The sequence below is a fragment of the Mus caroli genome, chromosome 15 (genome assembly GCF_900094665.2).
Source record: "Mus caroli chromosome 15, CAROLI_EIJ_v1.1, whole genome shotgun sequence".
In the NCBI taxonomy this organism is placed as follows: Eukaryota; Metazoa; Chordata; class Mammalia; order Rodentia; family Muridae; genus Mus; species Mus caroli.
This window is the reverse complement of record NC_034584.1, coordinates 60,476,154-60,502,748: the sequence shown is the minus strand read 5'-3', so window position 1 is coordinate 60,502,748 and position 26,595 is coordinate 60,476,154. Positions and strand designations below refer to the sequence as shown.

Sequence of the window (26,595 nt, the reverse complement as noted above, 5' to 3'; positions counted from 1 at the left end):
CCCTCTGTCCCATCCCCCCTTTCCCTGATTCTATGAGGGTGCTTTCCCACCAACCCACCCACTCCCTCCTCCACCCTGGCATTCCCCTACACTGGGGCATCAAGCCTGCGCAGGACCAAGGACCTCTCCTCCCATTGGTGCCAGATAAGACCATCCCCTGCTACATATGCTATGTGGCTGCAGCCATGGGCCCCCCATGTGTACTCTTTGGTTGGTGGATTAGTCCCTGGGAGCTCTGGGGGTTCTGGTTTGTTGATATTGTTGTTCTTCCTATGGGGTTGCAAACCCCTACTACACTTGACTTTTACAATGAAAGCAATGCAGGTGCTCAGAACTTAGGAGTCAGATGGTTCTCTGGGCTCTGGAAAATACCCCCTTAGTATGAGGAACCAAGCTGCCTTATGAGGTAAGTAATGACAGAGGACAACGAGGCTACTCCACACTAAGGCACCATCCTGATTATCAGATGCTACACTGACCCTTTGTGGCTCTGGCCCACCACAACTGCCATTCCCAAATTCAAAATCTGCAGGCACAGAGGCCACCAGAATGATTCCACAGGAACAGGAAGATGTTTTGGCTTACCTGATCAGAAGTCACGCAGGCAAAGTTGTCCCTTGTCCAAGAATAAAAGTCACATGAAACCTCTGACTCTGTTGTGGACACTGTAAGGAAGCTGCAGGCCTCGTCATTTGCACAATCTGCAAGTATCAGAGTAGAGCCACCTCTGAGCTCTCAGGTGATGCCGAGGGTAGGGCAAACCCACAGCCTGTCCTTACCCTCATCATGTACATATTCCCGCCATTCACACACACACACACACACACACACACACACACACACACACACACACACTAGTCTCATTAGAACTAAAAACAAAAGATTGCTATTAGTCCAACATGTCCCTAGTCCTAAGAGACTCCTGCTCTTCTACCAAATTAACTTGATTTTCACTGCAAGCAAGACCCTACTTCAGGCTCAGGGACGAGGGCAGTCAAAGCAACAACCATTCTGGATCACTCTCAGAACTATCAGGTTAATTTGTGCTGACCTAGTCCCAGCTCTGCTGCTATGTTCCAAGAACACACTGTCTCAGTGCCCCTTTAACCCACTTCTTCCTTTTCTTCTCCACCCTTCTCTTCTGTTCTCTGTGGCACGTGGCTTTCTTTTCTCTAATCAGTGGTACCCATACTTCTCCCTGGCACAGCCATTTCATGTTCCCTCCTCCTAAATGGCAATGAGACCTTCTACAGCAGCCTCTTGATACTTATTATGGGAATATTTATGCCTCCCATTCCTATGTTCACTCATAACCACCACTACATGAGAATATGAATATAATTTATTTAGAGTTAGCGTCTGTAAAGAGGAAATTAAATAATGTGAAATGAGGCTATAGTCTATGTCCTAATAGAGAGAGGAAACCAGGACAATACACGGGGGATTCTGTGTGAAGACAAAGCAATCAGATGGCCATTGAGACACTGAGGACAGACCAGTGCTATGAACCCCTTGTTTTCAGGACTCCAGTGTCTAAAGTCATGGGAAATAAGTTTCCTGGTTGAAGATATCCAAACTCCACTGATTTATACATCCTGCCTGCCTATGAGTGAGATAGACTGCTCTTATTTCTCTATAAGACTCTATCTTGCTAGACACTTCTGACATGGTATTCTCACTCTAACTTCTGTCTGTTGTTGTCCCCTTGCCTTAGGCACTGAATTTCACCTACTTGAATAAAGTATCTCCTGGTCCCAGCAAAAGGCCTTGTCCTTTCTGCTAGCCTCACTCCGCAATTCTACACCTCCTTTCCATCTCTATCTGCTGCTTGCTTCCCAAAGCAGGCTGTGTTAGGGAGGGTGATGGTGTAAGTGTAATACCCTGGGCACAAAGAAGTCATCCTCATAGGTACACAAGAGTCAGCTGTCCTGGGGCTGTTTCCTCATGTCTGCCCAACTTTCCCCTTGGCACCGTCTACCCAAATACCACACATACCATTTGTTATACAGATAATTTAGTTAAGTCCCTACTTCCTGCCTTGTGTTATGTTTGCAATATAAACAAGAGCATAAGCTTAGCCTAGACAGAGACATTATCCAAAGCAGATCCTTATTCAGTGTGCCATTAAAAGAGGCACATGATCATTCTTGCAGGCTTTGACATCTGCTAGCCTGGGTTTGAATTTAAGACCTGTCACTTGTTAACTCCATGTCAAACATTTCACACTCCCACCACCTTCTTCTCGTGTGTCCCTCGAGATCACAATGGGGTGGTTATGGAATTCCTAGATGATCCCCGTAGAGAGGAGGGCTCAATGAGCATAATTTGCTACTCCCACCTCTCGTTACACAGATTACCCAGATGCATGATAATACATATACAAGTGGCTTGATTTCAATTTCCTAACATTCAGTCCAACACTTGGCAGTTAGTAGATATGAGATAAACTGCAAAGAAGTTAGGAATTGCACAAATATTTCATAAATCAAGTTGCTTATCATGCTCTTGACTAATTAAAATTTTCATCATATTGAAGAGTGGAGCTTGTCCTGTCTCTCCATGTATGCATATCCTCAACTCACTTACCTGCCAAGCACTGCACCAGTGGGGAGTCGGCACTGGGGACACTGGACTTGACTATCACAGGAGAATTAGCATCAAAGATAACCTTCGATTCTGGAGCTTTGTCAAATTTCCGTATCACTGGAATTAAGCAGACCTGTGAGATCAAAGCCTGAAGTGTGTTTAGGACATTTGCATGTGATTATCAGGTCAGGATAGAGAGTTCTGTTATTATCACTGGACCCATCCTCACACTTGGTCACATAAGTATCTCTCAAGGAGCGATTGCCATTGGTGGGAGCTCCAGTCTCCTGCCTCACCTCCAGACTCAGCAGTGTAACTCTCTGCATCTCCTATCCTGTTCTCAGGAAGTAAAGGGGAGATCTAACATTAGATTGGACCTTTCTTCTCAGATCTTCTCATAGTTAGCAATTTTTTTCTATCTAAGCATCTCTTTCCCTATCTTTAAATGCTAATTATGCTGCATAATGATTACATCAAAAATATATTCCCCTAAAACAATCTGAATTCTTTCTGAAGTGAGACAAGCTATTTTCATAAGACAAATCAAACATGTGCATGTGAGTATTTGCAAATTTCGAGATGTGTCACATGGCTCCTGAATTTTTTAGGCTGTATTTAAGTGATAGGTTATCATCTGTTTCTCTAGCTACCGTCAACACACTTGAGGTCCATTTGGTGAGATTCACAGAGCCACCTGCTCATGGAACTAGTTGAGTGAGGAGGGAAAAAATCATGAATTTCCTCAGCTTTATAGCTTGGAACACATTCCTCACAAAGGGTAGAAAAATGAGGGTGACAGTCAGGGAAAGAGACTGTCTTCCAAACCACAAAAGCACCTGTGTGCATATACTGCATGTCTCTACCAAAACACAAAAGTTATTTATAGCCCTTAAGCACAATCAGTCATCATTACAAACCTGAATGTAGGTGTTCGTTATCTTATAGACCCAAGCCATTATAAATGTGTCTTGTATCTACATAGCTCTCTGCACAGGTCAATACATCCATGTTTTAAATTCAGAAGCAGAAAAAATAGAGGATACACTGAGTAGTCTTCTCTCAGCTTTCATGTGTAAAACATAAAACTGTTGAAGTGATACTATAGAAACAACCCGCCTTAAATGTCCTCACGCTTTGCTGGAGAAAGCAGTCTGTGGAACTGTCCTCAAGACAAACAAAAGGAATTAACTGGAAGCGTCAAGGAAGAGAAAAGGGAAAGCAGGAGACAAGGGGTGTCTGCTAGTGAGTAATATACAGTTGCATGAAAACTCTTAAAACTGAAGAGATAAAACATCTTCTGAGTTTATAAAGTGACCCTTCGGGTTGCTGAGGTTGCCAGGTCCCTGGGCTCAGCCCACACTCAGCCTTGCTCCTTATAATCCTGCCTCTCTTTACATTTTCCACTCCTTCTTACTTAGTTTATACTCCAAAAGTGCCAGTCTAGCAAATACCACAGCAGAATCCTTCCAGTGTGACCGAGGTTGGGCTGATATGGACTACATGTTCATGTTCTAGATTAAACTAAGCGTTACACGTCCTTCCATTTCTAGTAAAGTCTACTAAAAGTGTGGTACATTTATCTCTGTTTAGAGACTTTATTCGAAGAATTCCTGATGATGGGGATCTTAACAGTGCTGGGGTCGCTATGAGCAAGTTCACTGCCAGCAGAGCAGAGGGGCAAGTAAAAATTAATTTGGGGATTCAGATGTTCTGCTGGTATACTTTCTATGTATCAATTCAGAGTTTTAGAATGTTGTAGAGGAAGCCTGAGGTTAATGTTAAAACAGCATGTATCTGACAATGGCTCCTGCACAGCAAATCATGGCTCTGCATGTGCCTACTGCCCTCCAGGGTAAGGGAAATGCACCCATCATATCTAAACCCTTGCAATCTGGCACAGTGACAGAGATTCAGAGGTGGGTAGATGAATAGCTGGATGTCTAGCCCTGGGGAATTAGGACAGTGTCAAGATTGTAAAATCTATTTAGATATGTGGTATGGTTCACAGAAGCACAGCATGGGTCAGCAAGGACAGAATTAGGACTGGATCTAAAGCTCAGAGAAGATAAACTTGACTAACTGGCCCCTGATCAGGGTCAGGTGAGTTCTCTGAATAAACCAAGGCAATGTAGGCAGAAGACTGGCCAAGTCTTCACAGAAAAATTAAATCCTCAAGTTTGGCATCTGTAGGCACTAAAGACATAGAGACACTAGGCCACGGGACAAAGCATACTAGCTCTGGAGCCAGACCTCATCTCACATCCTGATGTTACATTTTCTCACTAGGTCTATGACCTCAAGCACACTTATAGTCTCGTAGAACCCCAGTGTCTTGGTTATAAGAATTCAATAAATGTCATGGAAGAACTGACCTATGCATAAAAAGTTTGTCTTCTATGAGGACTCCTAAGTAACAGGGCTTATGAAATTGGCCACAGGAACTCAAGCCATAGGGACCCTCCTTCCTGGCAGACCTGTAGGGCACAGTTTTGTAGAAGTCCAGCTAAGAGGACTTTATCTGTTTTGTCATCACATACATATTGCTCTGGAATGCATCAAGTCAGAGTGATGTCAAAAGGACACACACATTTATGAGGCTGGAACCCAGAGTTTTGGTGCCATTTTGTGCTCCCCTTTTTCCTGAGGGATGTATAGCCACAAAGACTTATGAGACAGTGTGAGGAGAATTCATTCTAAAATAACCATAGTAGAAGCATCAGAGAGAAATCACGGGACTGAACAGGAGGATGAGAGAGAAAGGCATGGCCGACCTGGTGTGTGTGAAGGTAGCATGCAGACCTGAGCAGAGGAAGCGAGGTGAATAGAGAATAAAAGCACCCAAGGAGACACTGAGAAAATGGGGAGGCTGGACTCTAAAGCCTGTGTGTTTTCTGATAGAAAAAAAAATACAACGAGAGACTGCACTTTCCCTCCCAGAAGGAAGCTCTCTGAGCTAAGAAGGGACATACTGCCCAAGGATAACTGTTTGTTAACACAGAAATACCTTGCACCCCCAGAAAATAATCTCACAGCTTTGCCAAAAAAGCTGAAGATGCCCTGAAAACTGTACAGAAGTCAGTGCCTTGGGTACATCCTCTCTAGCTATCACCTGAGCTGTGACACCTGAACACTTCTTATACTGCTGATGAAAGCATCATTTTCCTTCTGAACCTGGGGTAGAACAAGCTGCAAATGCCTCACAAATTGTGTGGTTATTTTCACATTGAACAATGGCAGGGACAAAGAGGTCTCAAAGCAGCTCGGCAATAACCCCCGAGTAGCCAATGAGCAGCAGGGCTGCAGTGCGTGTGGCACCACCTCTGTGGACACTGCAGGGTCCTGGGAAGAAGCCACTTCCTAGTCTCTTAAGGAATCTGCAAGTTCCATTTAACTCCTGTGGTGTTAGCACTGCCCACAAGAAAAGGAACTGAGAAAAAAATGTTTCTGGACTGTGAGATGGTTTATCTGTGTTACCCAATTACCTCATTCAATTCCTGAGCTTACTGGATGGAAGGATGCGAACTGATTTGATTCTCTGACCTATACACAGATGCAGTGGTATGTATGCATGTACACACATTAAATGAAAAATATTAGAGAAAGAAGAGTTCTGTTGGATTTTACAGGGTGTACACATTTCCCCCCCCCAAAAAATGTTTGAAATTTGTTATTATTTTGCTGGAGAAGAGGAATAATGGCTTTGAGTCTTAGGAAGCAATCACTTCTCACTCAGATTGTCTCTGCTTATCTATCTTCACCAGAGAACAGAAAAGGCATGAGAGAGAGAGGGAGGGAGGGAGAGAGAGAGAGAGAGAGAGAGAGAGAGAGAGAGAGAGAGAGNGAGAGAGAGAGAGAGAGAGAGAGAGAGAGAGAGAGAGAGAGAGAGTAAATAAGTGAGAGTATGTATATGCACTTTCACCCCCACACACATGCACACATGTGTACTGAGGAAATGCATGAATCTAAATAGAAGCACAGATCAGAACAACTAGGAGCACGGGGTTTAGAGAGTGAGGCACATCTTAGATTAAATCTAGTTAGCTTGTATCTCAGCTTTAGGTTAGAGAGAAGCACTTTAACATTCCATGTTTCTCTGTCTTCAGCTAAAATATTGGAGAAAATAATCTCTACCCTTAGTATACCACAAGTACAATGTAGTGAATATGTAAAATCCTGGCACATAGTGAGCTCACATATGCCAACCCTCTTCTTGCACAGTTTGTAAGTCTGACCAGCAGGACTACCCCAACCCCAGCTGGTCCACTGGGAGAGGAAAGCAAGGAGCAGGGCCTCAAGTAATGGGAGAACATAGGTAAAGACAGAGTTGAATCCTAAGGACCAAAGGAGAGGCCAACACAAAGAGACCTTGCCCATTCAGCTCCCTGTCCTCCAAACCTCTTCAGGAAGAGAGGAGGAGCTGGTGGCAACAGCCTCTGAGCCCCAGCTCACTGAAGTATCTGTCAGATGCACTGGACATGGTGAGCTACTGTACTTGGTACCCCACTTAGTTCCTCATATTGAAAATGAGGAAATTGCTCAGAGTGAGTGAGTATCCAAGACTACACCAACAGCAAGGGGACTTTGGGAACTAATCCATTCTGACAGCACACCTTTCTCTGCTCTGCAGACTCTTATCACACCATGTGTGGGAGAACTTGATGGCATTCCTGGAACCTTCTCATTCACACCTCCATGAGGACCTAAAGTACTGCTTTGTAAGTATTTGTTGACATTACAAGATGATGCTGATTCTCGTACTATCTGAGAAAACAGACTAGAGACATTGATGATAAGACAGGATGAGCAATCCATCCTAAGTCACTCCATAAGGACATGATGGAGTAAGGAGAGATACCCAGTAGCTCCCGAGCATCCAGCTGAGAGAGCAATGCTACCCAGACCCACAGAGGCAAGCTTCCTACAAGAGAAGAGGCCTCACCAGGTCAGCTTTCATGAAAATTCATCTTTTTCTTGCTAAATTACTCAGGGGGTAATGTTCATAGGATTCCTGAAACTTACTGAAAAATGATTCAACAAAAATAGAAAGCACAAAATATTAACAGGTGTAAGTGGAGGAGATCTTTCCATTTCACTGTCTTTCCAACTTCCTTGTAGGTTAAAAACTTTTCAAATAAAGGAGGAGAGTAATGGCATCTGTATGTAATCCCTTTCTGTAGGTCCCAAAGACCCTGGCCCCAGCAATCACAGTGGATATAATAACCAGTACATACTCAGACACTGAGATTCTGAGAGTCCAGCCTCTGTCTGTAACCACTGTAGTTTCTGCCCCTCGCTGTCCACGCAGAAAACTTCCCCACTGTCCCCGTTCTTCTGGCTGGCTTGGTACTGACCATTCTGGTCACACTGTAGGCCAAGCTCATTCTTCTGACAGTCAGTGACACCTAGAACAACAGATGGACACAGCAATGACTTACAGGACTCTGTGACTCCCTCCTTCTCTTCCAAATCTCAGGATCCCTATGGTGATGTCTAAGTTACATGGGTAGCCCACACATTCTGGCTGAAAGCTTGTAGTGTACCCACCCTCAGCAAAGAACACCACTGAGACCCCATGTTGCCCATAGAGCACCTTTCATAATGACTCAGAAGCCCATATTTTGGAGTCATCAGTGATCATAGTAGGAAGTGAGGCCTTCTAAGATATAAGGACACTTAGAAAGTCACCATCTGTGGTATTATCCGTTGATGGTAATTTGATCTTGAGCTTCCAGACTCCAGAATAGTGAGAAACAGAAATCTGTTGCCTGTAAAATCCACTCAGCTTATGATAGTTTGAAATAGCTGCCTGAACAGACTATAACATCTCCAGACCCCCAACTTGGTCTTGTCCAATGCTACAGTTTTTCCTGGAATTGAAACCTCTCCTTCACAAGAGTAAGCTGGGTCCGTGTTTCTATTTCCCTGTGAATAGGTGCTTAGTGCCTCCTATTTGATGGAAGCTCTATGAAGGCAGGACCTGTATCTCATTGCATTGCCCAGTATCCAAATGGACACCCCCTCTCAACATCCAGGACTGTGAGTATGAGGTGGATCTAGAGATGAACACTTCTCTATCCCTGTGTTCAAGTTACTGCCTCACCCTGGAAGTCCTTTCTTCCCCTGACCCATAGTCTACAGATCAGTCCACCAATACTGCTTTTGATTCTGGAGGAATAATGAGGAATTTTGATGATGGTGCCCCAGCCTCTACAGCTACAAAGAAATATCATCACAGTACCTCAAGTAGTGTGTGTGTGTGTGTGTGTGTGTGTGTGTGTGTGTGTGTAGGAGGGTGCTATTACACTTTAAATATTTCTCCTGTGCTTGCTATGGACTTGACATTGTGTCTATTCTGAGTCATATGCTGAAGCCCCAGTCTTCCATGTGATAGAATTTGACAGTAGGACCTTTGGATGCAATTATGGGAAGATGAGGTCAGGAGTGTGGAACATGATGGAATGAATTTGTCTTTAAGCAAAAAGGGGACCTGAGGGTCTCAGTCTCTGTGCATGCAATACTCAAAGGCCTATGAAATAAGCAGCTAGAGAGAACTGACCTTGATAGATCTATTCCTCCTACCCCATATCCCCACCTCTACCATGTTGACACACTGATTTTGAATCATGAGAACCAGGATAAATCAATGCTTGTCACTCTATTGCTATACCACCCTGCATCAGATGGTATACTAGGAGTATGGCACCATCGACCTGTTTCATAGAGGACAGACTGACACAGAAGAAAAGCTGCTTGATTTCAGTCACCATGCTAGCAAGGGGAGAGAGGAAACAAGTTGGCTCTGGTTGCTACAAGCTTCAACTATGGTCTGTTGCTCCCTCCATTTCTATCTTGGTCCCTCCACAATGAGTGGCAGGCTATGACACAAATGCCCTTTTAAGGAAGTGCTGCTTTGTCATAGGGAGAGCATGCTAGGTCACCTCTACCATGGATGGAGTGTTTCAGGGGAAATAGTACTCTGGTGTCAAGGACATTGCATGCTGAAGAGATTCTGTTTTAGGGAATGGTAAACTCCTACAAAGGAAAGCCCTCTGATTCTGAATCTGGAATAATTACCATCCTATTGGCATGACCCTCATTTCCCAGGAAACCTCCCGTATCAAAGAGTGTGACTTTCTTTCCTTTGATCACTTATTTACAAATTTTGGAACTATTCACATTATAAACAATAAAATTTTCTTTGTGTTGACATAATTACAGACTCATATAAAAAGATTTATCACAAAGCATGAATCCTTTCTAGGGCAAACCCAAGAATACTTAGGTGGCTATTCAGTAGTCCAGTCAGATGAAATCTCACGACACATGGGAAGTCCAAGTCCGTGGGGCCCTGGCCAGCACAGGATCAGAAAAGACTGACCATGAGTTACACAGTGGTTATGAGTATGGTTGGGGAACATCTTCTACTTCTGGCTCTGATAAGGTTAATTTACAAAAGTCAGAAGTTTCAAAATCAGGCAAAACTAAGGTCAAAGGTCAGCTGAGTTAGCTAAGTCATCTCACTTATCTGAGCCTTCATCTTATCTGTAAAAAAACTGGGTCTTGCTATCTACCTGAAAAAGGAATTGGGATCAGTGAATGAGATTTTGCAGGTAACATGCCTGGCCTGGAGCCTGGCAGGAGCTTGGCCTTCACAGAAAATGGCCTTTGATCACCCAGTGGTTCCCAACACTGGAAAGTCTTGCTCCCCACCAGCACCACCCAAGAAACAGTAATTCTTGAAGTCAAGTTTGGTTGTCACAACTGTTTGGTTGTCACAACTTGGAGTAGAGGCTGCTGTTGTTTTCTGGAAGATGTGGGGTATGTGTAGATGCTATTCAGCATCCAGCTGCTGTGAGATAGTTTCTAGAGTGAAGAGAGATATGCCTTCAAACATCTCTAGTGCTGATGCTGAGCAGCTGTGCTACAGCCCTCTGTGTGAGGAAGGCTTCTCCTTCAGAGTGGTCCAAGAAGAACTTACAATGGGCCTTGCTGAAAGCTCCAGTGGTGATGGTTGTTCTGCCCCTTGGGCATGGGATGCAGGCTGAGCTGCCTGCCTGTTCTTGGTAGGTGCCAGCAGGACAAGGAGTGCATCGCCCATCCTGAGAGAAGCTTCCTTCAGGGCATTTCACTAGGGCACAAACAAAGATGACATCAGAGTGAGAACTTGTGTTATGGCCACAGACAGGGTTAAGAGTATGTATAGAACTCCAGAATCAGCCTAGGATTTTTATATGAGAAAAATCAGCCTAGAAATTAATGGAAAGTGGGCAGCCTTGGGCTCAAAAGTTAGGGAGCCAGTTAAGAAGAAAGCAGGTAGGGCCTTCTCTTCAGAAGCTAAGGACTTGTGTAGGAATCGTCACAAAATCTTCAGATGTGGATGGATCCAATAAAATAAGAGACAAGCTAGGAGCACATTAAAAAGAAACAGCCTCTGAGAAGTTAACACTAGAGACTCGAGTGACAAAGGGAGCCAAGCACCAAACAGTGTAGACAGCAAGTTCAAAGGTGTAATGGCAAGAGAAAGGCCAAATCAAGCCAGAGCTGAGATTGCAAAGGAGATGAGCATGACAGATGGATCTGGAGACAGTGGGATTTTTCTGGAGACAAATAAGGCCCAAACATAGCATCCCAAATCTAAGGATGTGATGAAGAGTTGAAAGTGTAGGTAGATTGGGTGAAGCCCCACTTTCTGTATAGTTCTTAGGGTCCCTTAAAGTCGCTTTTATTTTTATCCTGTGTGAAATGGAGTCCACAGTACTTAGTGGGGGATAGCAGTCATACACATACAGAATCTAACCTACTGCCAGACTCATGCGTGCCCTCAGCAAGTAACAATTACTTTTACTTTTAAGGTCATCCTTCTTTGTAGCCAACTCTGTGCAAATGCTACTTTCTCTATGAGTCAACCCCAGTAATTCTAGAAACTTAGTGCCATCTCATTTGACTGCTATGGCCAATGTCCCTGTGGGTCAGTCACTAACAGTGCTGCTTATACTGGACAAGGATGGGCAAATTAAGCACCCAGCAGACTACATTAAAAGTGGTTCTTGCTATTGGGCCTTTTGGTTTCTAATTGACTCTGAAAGCCCAAATTCTGAGGATAAGATCTCTCATTAATTTGTCATGCTAGATGTCAGCATAGTTTATTTTATTTTATTTTTTCCAAGACATGGTTTCTCTGTGTAGTCCTGGATGTCCTGGAACTCACTCTGTAGACCAGGCTGACCTCGAACTCAGAAATTCACCTGCCTCTGCCTCCCAAGTGCTGGGATTAAAGGCCTGCACCACCACTGCCCTGCTGGATGTCAGCATCTTACTGTTACACTGCTGATCTGCTGGTACCAAGTGCTTTCTGTTGCTCTAACATCTTCAGTCCCTTCTAATTTCTCTTGTTGATTGTGGCTACAAGGAAGGACTTCACTAAAAGTAAAAGTAATAGTTATTTACTGAATGCACACGTTAATTGGACAGTGGGATTCTAGGAAACCAGAATTCCAACTACAAAGATGTATATCTTACAAGGTATTAAAATTAGAGTCCTCAGGAGATCCATTGTAGAGCAATGCATGAATTGGCCACCCTGACTCTGTTGGCTCTGAAAAACATGGAGGATCTTTTCCCTTTCCCTTCTTAGTCACGGTTGTATTCATAATAATTTGTCAAATAACTTCAACAACTGAGTTTTACCCTATAAAATGGGAGCTCCTTATACAAACTAACTTTACCTTCATTGTTTGGGATTGAAGGTATGCAGTAAAGACATGTCGGCATTCAAGCCAGATCACACAGCCTAGATCTTTGGATGTGGTCCCTTGCCAGAGTAGCCACATTGGTGGACTTAAATTCCTCTATGATTACCACTAAGAATGAGTATCTATTCCCATTGTGAGAAGGTTGGGCCTGGAGTGCTCAGCCATCACTTGCTACAGCACTCTCCTGGAAGGGGAGAGGGTGAAATTATGACACGTGGCAGGCACAGCACCAGCTGTTTTCATGTGTTGTCTCACAGCCCTATGAGAAAGGCATATTTTCTGACTTAGCAGCAAGATAATTAAATGACAAAAAGTAAGCACAGCAAGGTGGAGCACAGTGAGATGGAGCCAATGCTCTGAGAGTTACTATCCTTGGTCTGCATGCATTCTTGCTACCTCAGAGTAAATCAGAAACTCAGCCACATCTTGGAAACTGTGTAGTACTTTCCAGTCTACACTAACAGTGAGTATACTTCCCTGAGCACCAGTTCCACTACTTCTTTGAGTCAGATTGATAATGATTGGTTGGGACATTTTTTTTTTCAAGAAAGTACCTGTAAATTTGGGGCCAAAGGAAACTAATGCTTCCTGGCCAATGTAATTGGCTCTGCTATCTTTATTCGAAGTCCTGATGAAGACAGGAAAGTGAGACCTGGAGAGATGCTATCAAACCACAGGCTCCTGTCAGTTTGAGAAGTATGCATGCTCCTTCACCACTGTGACTGCCCCTGATATAAAGAGTTTTTCCATGTAAAGGGCACTTTTGTAGATTATAATGAGGTAGCGCCTTGATGACCATCATCCTTTCCTGAGCACGTGGCTCCTCTCAAGACCAGGAAATGTACGTGTTCCATGGCCCCTGCATGCTCACTTTCACCTTCCAATCCATCAGCCAGAATTACTAATAGCTGTGACAAGTGCCTCCTCTATTTAATACAAGAGTTGATCATTTGAGTTTAGAGCTTTCAAGGCGTTGAGTTATGTTGTTCTTCCTGCCCGTCTTTCTTTCAACCCCAGCAGTGACAGGTCATACTTTTGCAAAGAGGAAAAGTATCTTTGGGAGACATCAGAATACTTCACCTTTTAAGAAGTTCATATAAGTCCTGTCAAGTCTTTCTGGTTGTGTCACTCTCCAGCTCAAAATTCTTCTGTGGTGTTCTGTTGGTTGTTCAAACTTGTTGTCTATACTTCTCAGAATCCTATCTTTCTTGATGGGTCACCTCTTGCCATGTTCCCCTACAGACTCTATTCAGCAATAGAAATCATGGCATTGTCTCATAAAGCCAGTGGGCTTTTAGACTCATTGCTTTTTTACTATTCCATCCAGTTTCTGCAATAGCCTTCATTTTTGTGCTCCTAACACATAAACGCACACACAGAGAGAGAGAGAGAGAGACAGAGACAGAGACAGACAGAGACAGACAGAGAGAGAAAGAGAGAGAAAGACAAAGACAGAGAGCCTGATCCCATCTGCCTATCTTAGCACCAATTCCTGCTCACTTTTTCAGACCCCACACAGCACCTGCTGCACTAACATACCTCTCTGCCTGCCTTAAACAGCACTTTATACCACAGTCCTATGGTCCAATCATGTGTGGTACCATGTAAATTTTTGCTGCTTTGCACTTGTGGTATGGGGGTTGTACATAGCTAGATTTTTAAAGCTTAGGTGGGTGGATGACAGATGGATGAAAAGGGGTAAGGGAGGAAAGGATGAAGGGAAAGACATAACATCTGTCAGATAAGAAAGTCCACAGGGAACGAGTTCTATTATGAGAATTTGTAGAGACGGAAAAAAATGAACTTATTGTAGGTAAGTGGAAATTAATGTCAGACCAAGGAAAAATGAAAAATCTTGACAATCTTTCTGTGATCCCTTCTAAATGAAGCTTCCAGCAGGGAATTCCACAGGAGCCACAAAATATAGAGAGCCAAGAGAGTGAACAGACATGTCCTGAGAAAACCACCAGCAAAGCTTCTTCTCCCTATTATCCCTAGCAGCACCAGTTCCCAGGGTCGGAATGACCATGTCCATACAATTACAAGAAAGGGAAGCTCCTCTCACCCAAGCCACTGCACAATCAAGAATCACTTACATCAGACCTCAGAGATGACAGAGAAAAAAAAACCCTGCTTCATCTCCCCAGGACAATGTTCTGCCTTGTAGCTCCACAGCTTCACAGCTGTGTTCCAGATGTGTTTTAGAAGGAGAAAAGCCAAGAAGGAGAAGCCTGAATCTTAGATGGTATGATTTCACTTAGCACTCCCCTTTTGAGAAGGGAGAGGTGTGATGCACAGGGTGGGACCAAAGCTCTGGAAGCAGATAGAGCCAAGATCGCATGTCTACACTGCCAACTAAAATCAGGGCTACTCATTGAGGGTTGGTCACAGGCAGAGCGGTGTACTCTACATCGTGGAGTTCAGGATTTTTAGGGGAGGACAAATGACCTCCGTGGTTCAGGGACAAAAAGCTGCTGGTACCAGGACTCAAGTCCAGGCATGTCTGATTCTAAAGACAATGTCCTAAGTGTATATAGAGCTGTATGCCTCAGCTTCCAAACCTTGCTCATAGGAGAGGATGGAGGAAACACCCAGCTCTACAGAAATGCCAGCAAGTTCCCATACATACAAGAAATTCACTGGGGGTTCTCAGACATAGTCACAGATGCAGATACTGCAGAAAACACAAGTCTTTTTGTGCAGCCTTTGTAAATTCATTCTGGGTCTTTCAGTCTGAAGAAAGTTGGAAGCTTAGATGGTGGGGTGGGAAATCCTTTGTGAAAAGGTAGGGAGACACAGCCATTGAGAGATAGAATATAGACAGAGCTGAAGTGAAGCTGCTCAACTGCAGTACATAGAGCAAATGAGGCTGGCCTTCTGCTTCAGTACATCCATGGTTATTAGAATTGAAGCACATTGTACTCTCCACAGTGACTAAATTCAACTATTAAGACCTGGCTGAATGTCCCAGAAAGCTACAAGTTCTAGACCTTTACAGAAAAGGGCTGTAAGAAAGCTTAGGGCAAAGCCTGATCTTAGACCTCTTCCCCAGGCACCATTCTGTATTTTTCAAGAGGGCTTGCTGAAGCCCTTCTTACTCTGATACCAGGTCCACACATGATCCACACAAAGTTTTTCCTTTAGGCAAAGCCATCCCATCTAACCCCCAATCTCCTGGTGATAGGAGCTTAGAGTCACTATTGACTAAGCACTCCAGAAGAAACTTGCAATTGGATTCTCAGTTTCCCTCTTACTCCTGTGTGTCATAAAATGAACACAGTGAATATATATATATATATATATATATATATATATATCCACACACCAACTCGATGGTGTTCATCCAGGTAGCTAAGGACACTGCAAAGTCAAATCTGAGAACCCAGTGGCTGGCATGTATGAGATGCCCTCTCTGGGACCCCACTTAGTAGATGCCACCATCCACTCTTTCTCTCACTTCTCATCTTCCTGTCTGGGTAGCTCTAAGTAGATGGAAAGACAAAATATGTGTTCTGTCCCAAGACAAGCTACAATGCCTCACCCATTGATACTGGATTTGGTAACTTCAAGCCCCTTTTGGGAAGCAGCTTGTTCAAGCTGTACAAGTCCATTTAACAGATCCTCTATCTCTGACTGTCTGGTGGGGAAAGGCCCTGCCATCAGGGCTTCCTGTGAAATAGATACTTGCAAACTCACAATGCAGAGTGTAATATCTGCAGTAAATACCAATTGGGAGTGGCAATGCTTCTGTACTCTGTGCTGGGATTAGGATGTGGCTCATATTCACTTGGCAAGAATTTTAGAAAGTCTATGTAGCTTTGTCTTGCAACTAATATAACTAGGAGGGAAATAACAAAAAGCATTCTCTTCTCAGCTCAATAAAAACACTCTCCAATTCACTCCATGTAGGAGGAAGGCTTCCATCCCATCATAAAACCTTTGAATCTTTTCATGATGGAAAAATGATCCTGCCACCTTACCCACACACCACCACATCCCTATCCTTGGAAGCTGTTATATTAGCTATGTGGCCAATGGAAATTAAAATTATAGGTGGAATTTAAATAAAAATAGATGGACCACACAGCTGTGGAAGTTTCCTGGAGTATCCAGCTGTAGGTCATTAAAATTGCTCTTAAATGGCACATTGTCCTTGACAATGAAAGAGGGATTCTACGGCCAAAGAATGTGTCTGACTTTGAGAAATTGATGGAATCAGATCCCTTCAGGGCCTTTAGGAAGAACAAATCCTGAAGATATCTTGATACCTTTTAGCCAAGGAGACCCATGTTACAATTCAACTTCCTGAACTACTAAAAAAAAAAAAAAAAAAAAAAAAAAAAAAACTGAGTCAGGAGTGATAATAAAGAGAGTGACAGGAAGCTGACACATCTTCCATTTTTTTTTGCAGCTGCAGTCTCATGAAAATGGTCTTCAAAGATGGTCATGGGCAAGAGCAAGACCTGTCAAGTCAACCTGTAGCAGGTCTCATCTCCATGAGAGTAGAGTGGGATGTCAAATGGCTATGTAAAGGTTGAGAGAGATGACATCTTGCCAAAATAAAACCAAGAAATGTCAAGCCAGGGTATAGGGGAGACATGGGCTTTCTTCTCACAAGGATCCCAGCACTATATTCAAGCTGAGGAAGAACTAACAGAAAGGACAATGTTACACACTGGCTCCTTCCTTCCTTCCTTCCTTCCTTCCTTCCTTCCTTCCTTCCTTGGTACAGTGATGGCTAATGAGTTGATTCCCTTGAAAACTGCACAGAAAAATACTTATTTTCTGTCCATTTTTCAAGGGACTGAATACATTGATGATTACCCCAGAGTACAGTGGCCTTTCCTGAAGCCTCCTGAGGTTCTATACCTTAGTCTAGAGGGAAGTTAGTACCTACCACAGCCCAGAGCATCCTGTCTGGTGGTTGGGACTCTGTAGAATCCTTCCAAACATCCAAGCTGAGTCCTGGGAGAGGTGACAAAGCTGTCACCACTGAGAAAATACAAGGTGGTGTCCGCTGAGAATGTCTTGGAGTCCAGGTGAAGCTGGAACTTGCCACTTTGGATCAGATCTGCAAAGCGCCCAAGGAGATCCTGGCCCATTACCGCCCTTTCTGTAAGACAGAGACCAGCCAGAGATCATCACCTCATCGTTTCCTGAGCGGCACAGGGGATAGCTGGTGTGTGGCTGCCTAGAATAGCCTGACACAAAGGACACATGGACATCACAAATTCTTTCATTAGGACAGACTGGGCTTAGAGAATGTGAATGGCTGACTCAAAGCCACATGCACAAGTAAAACTCTAACATAAGTCTCAGGTTTTGTGGCACCAAACTGACCCCTCTTGGTTCAGAATACAAATTACCATGATCTGGCGTGCACTATTCAGGTAATCCACACCCCACCTGTGAGTCTCAGTGCTCAAAAGGTCTAGGAATGCTTTGTTTGCAGGTGGGAAGGATCCCAAAGGATAGTGTATGTGGAAGGACCATGCACAAGAAAGGTATGCCCTTCTGTTGGGAATGTGGCTTTTACTATTCTGCTAAATATGTGGAAGGCTATGGAGTCCTAAGGGGGAAAGCATAAGAATGCCTTGTAAGGACCTGGGGCAGACCTTTGTGTGCAGAAATCATCCATGCTGCAACCTCCCACTGGCAAACTGGGCTTGGCCTGATGCCAAAGACATCACTGCTCTCACATTGAAGCTGGGACAGACATCTCATGCTTTTACAAGGGCAAACACTCCCAAATTATCCAGGCCTTTTCAGAAGAAGGCTGACCCAAATGGAAACCGCTGATCCAAAATGCTAAGTGTATTATTGTCAAGGTGACATCAGAAAGTCAATAGAATGACAGACTTGTAGCCTGCTCCCAGATTCTTCTCCAGACATGTTTTTTCTGGTTTTTTGTTTTGTTTTGTTTTTTTAAGAACTCATAGAACAGAGGTCATGTACCAGGTAGTCTGGGTTACTACTGGGTGTCTGGCCACTGAATGACAGAGGAGAGGCAGGAGCTAACTTCCAGACCCTACTTAGAGATGTGTGGGTTACTCCCCACCCTACCAGAAAGCTCAGAGAAAACAGGCACACACTCATGGTAGCTCTCACACAGTTCACTTTGCCCTTTCTTCTTAGGCATTTGTGGTCACTCAATTTGTCTCTATCACAGACAGCTGTCAAAGTTAAAGGGGCAATATGCTGAGGCATTTTCTCAGTAGAAGTGGGTGGTATATAAATTGTAAGCCAATAATTGTAAGCCTTTCTCCACCAATCTCCCTTCATACTGTATCTATCCATCTCACCTCTACATAAAAGTCTTTAGGCTTTCTGTTGTTTATGGTGCTATCTAGCCCTATTGACCAGAACTCTACTGGCATATATATATATATATATATATATATATATATATATATATAGTTACTAACTCTATAAGATGTTCATACAATATAATCATATCATCCACAACTTTTCCTCCTAACTCTTCACAGATTAACCTCACACCATCCACCCACTTCCCCAGTTTCATGTCTTCTGTTTTTTCTAGTAACCTATTGATTATCTAGTAATTATCTATTAAACTAGTTTGTTTGTGCTGCCCATGTGAGATGGATCAGTGGATTCAGGGTACAGATTGCTCTTGCAGGGGACCAGAGTTCAAATTCCAGCACCCATAATGAATGGCTCACAACCACCTGTGATTCCAGTACCAGGCAATGTAACTTTTACATACTTTTTAATATGCAACTAGCTCTTTACAAGGGCTAAACAGAATTCTCCTTGTGTTATTATGAGAATAGACTAGGCCTTCCTCAGTTTCATTGTAGGAGGAGCCTGAGGCTTGATGAGGCTGCCCAGCATCTTCAAGGCAGCAGTTCAGGTAAACTTACCAATGCTGTGCAAATCTGGAAGTGAGCCCACTGAGATATCTTCAAGCTGTAACTTCCATGTGACATTTACTCCTAAACGCTCTGCAGTCAGACACCCCACCTGTATCGAGGAGTTGTCACAGACAGTGCTGGAAACCAGGGTCCCAAATGTCTTTACCTGCATGGAGAGAGACATCTTGGTTTAGGAACATAGAACAAGAAGCTGCTGATATCAAGTATGTGTCAGGAGTGCCAGGCTTATGTTACTTCCTGCAATCTTCCACCATCCTGCTCCTGAAGATTGGGTACTAAAAAGCCTCTTCCCAATCTGAGGCTCCCTGACAATGATGCTGAGTTTAGACCAAGCCCTCAGTGATTGAAAGGCTGGCCCATACCTGGATCTGGCAGAAGCCACGGGCTATCAGCTCATCCAGTATGAAGACCTGGAAGGCCTGCAGCAAGCCAGAGTAGTCAACACTGCACATCTTTCCTGGTGGGAGCAGGAGCTGGAAGTGTGCTTGAGTTTGCATGGTCTGCCACAGCTGAGGCCCTGCAGCCAAGCACAAGATGTCAGTGGGCTGGGGCAATAGGTCTGTAGGATTTCTTCCTGGAGATTTATTTTCCCTTTTACATAGTCCCTCCTAATTTAGCATAAGCACATAAACCTTGGCTTTCTGGTTCACTGCTTTAACTCTGAATCACTGAGCCTCCTCACAGCAAGCTGAGAGCTGCTCCTCTCTCTCAATCAGGTTGCCTCTTCATAGGGATTCTGACATTCTCCCTGGAAAGTTTCCCATACTGCTTTGCATATAAATACCATCATCTCACATAATTCAGCAGGATAGGAGTGGATGTTCTCTAATGCTGCTCAGTGTTGAATGAAGGTTGACTTGATCTTAATTTCAGCTGGGATCACTCTGTCATAATCAAGGGGCAGGCCACATATTTGTTCAAACCACATCTTAAACGTTTTCTGTATGAGAACCCTCTATAACCCTAATTCTATCCTGGACACTCTGGCAGTCAGTTACAGTCTTGTGATGTAGGTCACTCCCAGAATGTGGGTCTCCACGTCAGATACCTTGCCTACCACTGCCCCCAGGAAGGTCAAGTATAAAGTCCCTGCTGTCTAGTTTGTCTGGGGCTACTCACAGTCTGACTTGGCAAAAAACCCATGCTACCGCAACAGTACTGCATGTGTAGGTGGGCTTGTCTTTACTTGAGTTGACTGGGTTCTCTATGACAACAGAAGAAACTGCACATAGGAAGAGTCCTGCATTTACTCCAGATACTGATGCTCACCTGGCAGAGGTCTTGGACCTCTCCCCTGCCAGGCATTCTCCATGGAGAGCAAGGTGAATGTGGAGAGAGGTTAGGGCTCACTGTAGTTACACAGGAAGCTCAGAGCACATTATATATGGTCCCTAACTCAGCAGCAAGGGCAGCCACCAGCTAAATATGTTCCCAATCCAAGTAACCACAAGGAACCTAAAATAATGTCAACTTTCCCATATGTCATTTGACTCTATGGAGCCACCAATAAAATCTAGTCTGCTCCGTCTAGAAGCAGTGCTCCCTCCATGTGACCAGCTCTCCAACCCTGATCACCTGACGTGAAAAGGCTGGACTTGAGTGGCAGGAAGCCTCTTTAACAATAGCCCTGCGAGTGAAGGACGAGTCTCCCCACTGCTACTCACTTTGACAGGCTCGGGGTGGTGGCAGAGTCACCCAGTGCTGACTCTCCAGGCTACAAATCAGTGGCCCTGGTGAAAACGCACTCCGGAGGCCCTGGCGGCAGAGCAGCTGGCACTGCTGAACAGTCGTCACTCCTGAGCTAGAGGCTGTCTCACAGAAGATCACTCCATCAGTCACATCTGACCCAGAGAATGGCAGTGGACACTGTGGGCCTAGGAGCAGAGATGGAGAAGAGGCATGGGTACCTCCCAGACTTAAACCCAGCTCTGCCTACCTTTCTGCTTCCCTTGATTGTTCCCCAGGCCTTTTCTCATTGTGTCCTGCTCTGTCAGGGCCTAGTTCTTCCCCCTCCTTCTATGACTTCTCACTGTATAAGTCCACTGTCTCTTGGTTTCACCAGACAGGCAGAAAAGGTGAGTCTTACAGCAGCACCTCCAGCTATATTACAAATACAGGGACCACCATCCTCTGTACCTCAGGGCTCACAGTCCAGCTGTTGTCCACTACAACTCCCACTTTAACACTCAGAACTGAGTCTGGCCAACTTCAGGCCTCATGACATGAAGGTTCCAAGTTTGCTCCCCTCCGCTGGGTTTGAATGAGCAGTGTTTCCTAGCTCCTAATCAAGAGCTAGATTCCCAGAGCACTTCGGGATTCTCTGATAACTTGGGCAGTTTCTAGTCCCCATCTATACTCAGTCACTAAGAGTTCCCCAAAGTCCTCCTATTCCTGCAGGGGTATGAAGATGTCACCTCCTTTCAGGATATTTTCCAAGCAGTCTGCCCCTGTATGAGATACAGATGGGCTTGTGGGTCTGGCGAGAACTTTGACTCTCCAAAGATTCCTAGTATAGACCCACAGCCCAGAGCCGAAGGACACCTTAGTCATCAAGGTGACTGTTAAGCTCTTAGCTTTGTGTCCTTAGCTAGAACATTGATTTGGGGGTTTTTTTGGGGTAGGGGTGAGAGGTTGGGGTTTTTTTGTTGTTGTTTGTTTTGTTTTGTTTTGTTTTTGTTTTTGTTTTTTTGTATTTTGGTTTCGTTTGGTTGGGTTTTATTTTGTTTTAGGTACAGCACTGCTTTTTTTTTTTTTTGTCACCCAAATGGGACTCAAACTGGTGATCCACCTGCCAGGGTGTGCTGGGCTCACAGGCATTGCCTCCAAGGCAGGATTTTATTGAGTTTATTATAAAATATAATAATACATTTTCTTATTTTTACATGTGCTCATGTGATGGATAAGTCAGTACTTGATATTCAAGTAACATCCTGAATTATAAATAAAGATTATGCTTCACATGATGGGGGACAATAGAGAAAACCAGGCCAGACTCTACTGAGCTACCACAATAGATTCCTGGGGCTCTTCTCACTTTCCAGGCCAGGCTATGATTTTTGGAAGTGCACACACTAGTTTCCCCACCACATCAATCAATTGTCTTAGTATCCTGCCCACTCTCGTTCCATCAGCACAGGGTCTCAGAGACCCCCTAGGACAGCTTGAGGCTTTCGGCCTACAGTACCTCCAGCAGTTCAAGACTTACTTTCACAGGCAGGCTGGGTGCCTACCACACGGGTCCCTGGCACTTCCTCTCCATTGCCCAGGACACACCAACAACTGCCCTGGGCCAAGTCACATTGCACTGGGGAGAAGGCTCCATCCAGTGCCTCACAGACTGGAGAGTAGCCAAGGCCCACTTTCCTGGACAGGGCTCTGCTCTTGAGGACATCACAGAGGCCAGGACCTGTCCAGAGGCAAGTAAAGGAGATCATGCCCTGCTCTTGGTCCCAGCCCAGGAGCAGCTGTCACACACCTTCCTGCTACCCCTGCCCTATGAGGCAGCTGCTTGTAAAGTACCTGTGCTCTGTTTCTCCCATTGCCTACCCTGGAAGGCCTCAGACCCTCTCAGGAGATTTCAGAGATGAGCCACTGGAGAGAAGGGTGAGAAGGGTGCAATATGGAGCCGTGGGGCAGTCCTGAATCAGCAACCAGAACCCTGTGAAGCCTTCCAGCACACTGCTGGAGGTCTGCGAGAATCAGTTAAAGAAGCGTGGGGAAAGGTAGATAACTTCTAGGCATTTGGGTCACACTGAACAAAAGTCTGGGAACATGCCCTCTCTTTAAGTGCTAACTACAGTTAGCTACAAGATCTCAGGTGCAAGCAATAACAGTGTGAGAGGACTCCAAAAGGCCACATGCACAGGGGTCTAATGTGGGAACCCTGAGCCATGGTAAAGAGCCCAGGGTTGGTCTTGGGAACATGAGCACATGACACTGAGCTATAGAGCCAGGCAGAGCATGTAGTGCCTCAGAGCTGCACAGCCAGTGTCCCTCAAAGTGCCAGTGCCTCTGTAGACAGGGACAGATGCTGGATAATGATAGCCGCTAGTGATTCTTGGCTATAGAGCATAGCAGACTCCTGGCCACGCTGATTTTTCTGAGACGCTTCATGGTAGGAAGAGTGCCTGTGCTCTAGATGGGAAAAACCGGGTCACATTTGGATCAGGAGCTGTGTCCTAGCTGTGGGGGTGGCAGAGCTGAGACTGTGACCAGTACTCACCTGGGAGGCTTTAGGGCAACAAGGAGGAGAAATGGTTACTCACACTGAGCACTGCCATTTGTGTTCGCTGGCATCCCTTCTCCTGAGGCTGGATCCACACACCATGTTCCTGTCCCTGATGTCTGCTGCCTGACATACTCTCCCGTCTGCAATACAACCATGGTCCTTCCTTTCAGTATAAGCCAGGTTTTGCCTCTCACTTATTGCTAGAAGAAGGTCTTTCAAGAATATTCCTTCATAAACAAGTGGTGACAATTTCTCCAGACAAAGAAAGTTGACCATGAAGAGGTCACTGTCTCACTCTCTGGAATGTTGGCCACCAAGCAAGGAAAAGTTGTGCCATTTGAGATCAGATGAAACTGAGTCTTATGAGATGGGAGGGGTGGAGCAATGTCCCAGAGCTAGACAGTAGCAGAGCTGCAGCATGCCCACACTATCTAACTCCACACTGACCAGAACCAGCTCCACAAATTCTGAGAAGGACTTCTAATATGGAACACATAAAAAGCCCTAAGTACCTGTAATTAGTAATGCAGGTATGCCCTATGATGGTTAGCCAACCCCCACCTATTGTTGGGGACCCATAAGCAGGAGCTATCCATGTTGGTTCATCCTCTCCTGACCTGTCCTGTGTCAGCAGGGCTTATAGCCTGATAATTCAACAATCTAGGCCTTAGTTTCCCCACCTAAAGGCCAGGAAACTGGAGCTAGATTGCTTCTCTTTCTCTCTCTCTCTCTCTCTCTCTCTCTCTCTCTCTCTCTCTCTCTCTCTCTCTCTCTCTGTGTGTGTGTGTGTGTGTGTGTGTGTGTGCATGTGTGTACATGAGTGTAGATATGCATAAGATGTATTTGTGTGTGCATGGAGGTCAAAAAACAGCCTCAGTTGTTGTTCCTCAAGAACCGTTCACCTACTATTTTAGATTATACATTGACCTAGAACTCACCAAGTAGGTTAGGCTAGCTGACCAGAGACCCTGGGTATCTGCTTATCTGCTTATAACTAGTGTTATAAGTATAGTACTATATGTTCAGCTTTGGCTAGATGGGTTCTGGGGATGAAGAAAAGGTCTTTGTGTATGTAAGGCAAGCACTTTATACAATAACTCACTCTAGGAACTCCTTTGGCAATTAAGTCCCCTGTCCTACTTCTGCAACACAAAGCCCTGAGCTCAATCTGAGTGTGTTGAGTGCTGCCCTTATTACCTGATACTTGTTAGCTTTGTGCTATGCTACAGCTCGTCTGAAAACAATGAGATTTACCCAACATTTCTAGGATGCTCACAAACACCTTCACCCCCATTGAGTCACAGAATCCACAAGCACTCAGAAAGGGAGTGGGCGGAATCTGCTGCCCTCATCATTCTACATAGAGAAAGAGGGATCAGATGTCAGTCCCTGGCCACACAACTGGTCAGTTGCAGAGGTAATATTCAAACTCAAGTGAAGTTCTGAGGGAACTTTATGAGAGAAAGTCAAAATTGAGAATATCACTCTTCATTGATTGAGACCCAAATTGAGTCTAGCTGTCAGCTACCAATCTTTGGAGGTAAAGGGAGGCCAGAGATACAGATAGCAGTTTGAGTAGTGAGGGTCTTGGCTGTTGTTTATCAGTATCATAGCTGGCAGGAAGCTATACAAGCTGTGAACCCCTGGGTCACATGCCAGACTCATCCTCCCTGTCCTCAGAAGGTACAGCCCTGCATCTCCTTTCTCCAGAGAACAGCCATACCAAGGACATTGGGCAGGCTTGTCTCTAGGGAAAGGTGATTTGTCAACCAATATAAAAGACTGAACTGTGTTGGCAAATTTCTCTACCAGTTACTACGAGGAGCACATGCCTCCGTGAGTTTCTACACTGCCAGTTTCATCTGCTATTCACAAAGTTCCTGGGAGCTAACTAGGGCAAGTGGCAGGATCACCAACCCATTTGTAGGGAGAAAGTACAGACATGAGGATGTTATTCACTTGATAAGTAACACAAATTCATTCCCTGGAGGTTTTATGTTAGCAAGTCAGTGAACTGCCAGCAGAGGAGCTCGGAGCCACAAGGGTGATACCTTCTTTTAAGTTGTGAACCAATGGACCCAGCGTGGTGGCATAGGGAAACATGTACTAATCAGACTTTAAAGGCTTTTGGTGATGGATTTGTCCTCGGAGTCTCAAGATAATCCAAGAACTAGATAAAAGAAGAATGCTTCCCAGGCCTTTGTTTAAAACCAAACATAACTGGGACTAGGAAGTTAAGCAAACTATCCAGTGGCCCACAGCCATGTCTCGAAGAATCAGGACAGCCATGACTCCCTGTAAGTTTTATGCTAAGGAGAATAAACCAGAACTCTTCAAAGTCTACCCTCAGCCAGAGGAGGCCACTGTCAGTGCCACCTTTCCCTCTTGGATCCTTCCTGAATACACAGAGGCTTACCTGGAGGCAGACTGGTGTGAACAGATCTCCCGGGCCTGGATTTCTTTGGGGTCCAGCCTGTTTCCATGCAGAAATCAACCCACTGGCTCTGGATAGCTCACAGTTTGTGGGGCCTGTGGATGAGAGGGCCTCTGAACAAGTGGCTGTAAAGCTAAGAGGAGGTGGACAGCCTTAGCTAATGACAGACTTCAGACCAGTAGGTTTGTGTTCCACAAAGCTCCAACCTCAGGGAAAGCAGGCTGAAGTTCAGGGACAGATGTGGGGTATATTGTTGGCTTTGAGGTGTCAAGTGGGCCATTGATGATCCAGGGTTGACCCTCAGTGAGAGGCTAGGCTGCCAGAATACACATGAAATAGTCATATAATTATAGTTGGAGCTGCCAGGAGCCAGGACACAGGGGTTAGAGCCAATCTCTGTCACCAGTTTTGGCTCATACTGATATACCCTCAGAGAGAGTACCACAATGGAAGGCCTAAAGTCATCCTGAGCTCCAGACCTGGGGACTTAAAACAATGTGTCCAAGGTATTCTCAGAAACTGGTCTGAAGGGCTAGACCCTAGAGTCCCTCTCAGTTGCATGACCAAGCTGGGTCCAGGATCAATGACTCCATTCTAGAGGTTAGATTGTTGGTGGGATTGCAAGCTTGTACAACCACTCTGGAAATCAGTCTGGCGGTTCCTCAGAAAATTGGACATAGTACTACCGGAGGATCC

General features: G+C 44.8%; 1 protein-coding gene across 1 annotated transcript in view; it reads right to left on the bottom strand.

The window, feature by feature from the left end:
- The window catches only part of Tg (thyroglobulin), a 180,146-nt gene that overhangs the window by 134,103 nt on the left and 19,448 nt on the right, over positions 1-26,595 (bottom strand). Inside the window, exons 14-24 of the mRNA XM_021183215.1 lie at positions 25,882-25,994; positions 23,503-23,605; positions 22,443-22,643; positions 20,902-21,111; positions 19,600-19,754; positions 19,226-19,382; positions 17,236-17,451; positions 10,565-10,714; positions 7,818-7,988; positions 2,587-2,703; positions 586-701 (exon numbers count right to left, since the gene is read on the bottom strand). Of these exons, the coding sequence (XP_021038874.1) occupies positions 586-701; positions 2,587-2,703; positions 7,818-7,988; positions 10,565-10,714; positions 17,236-17,451; positions 19,226-19,382; positions 19,600-19,754; positions 20,902-21,111; positions 22,443-22,643; positions 23,503-23,605; positions 25,882-25,994 (1,709 nt within the window). The remainder of the gene's footprint in view (positions 1-585; positions 702-2,586; positions 2,704-7,817; positions 7,989-10,564; positions 10,715-17,235; positions 17,452-19,225; positions 19,383-19,599; positions 19,755-20,901; positions 21,112-22,442; positions 22,644-23,502; positions 23,606-25,881; positions 25,995-26,595) is intronic.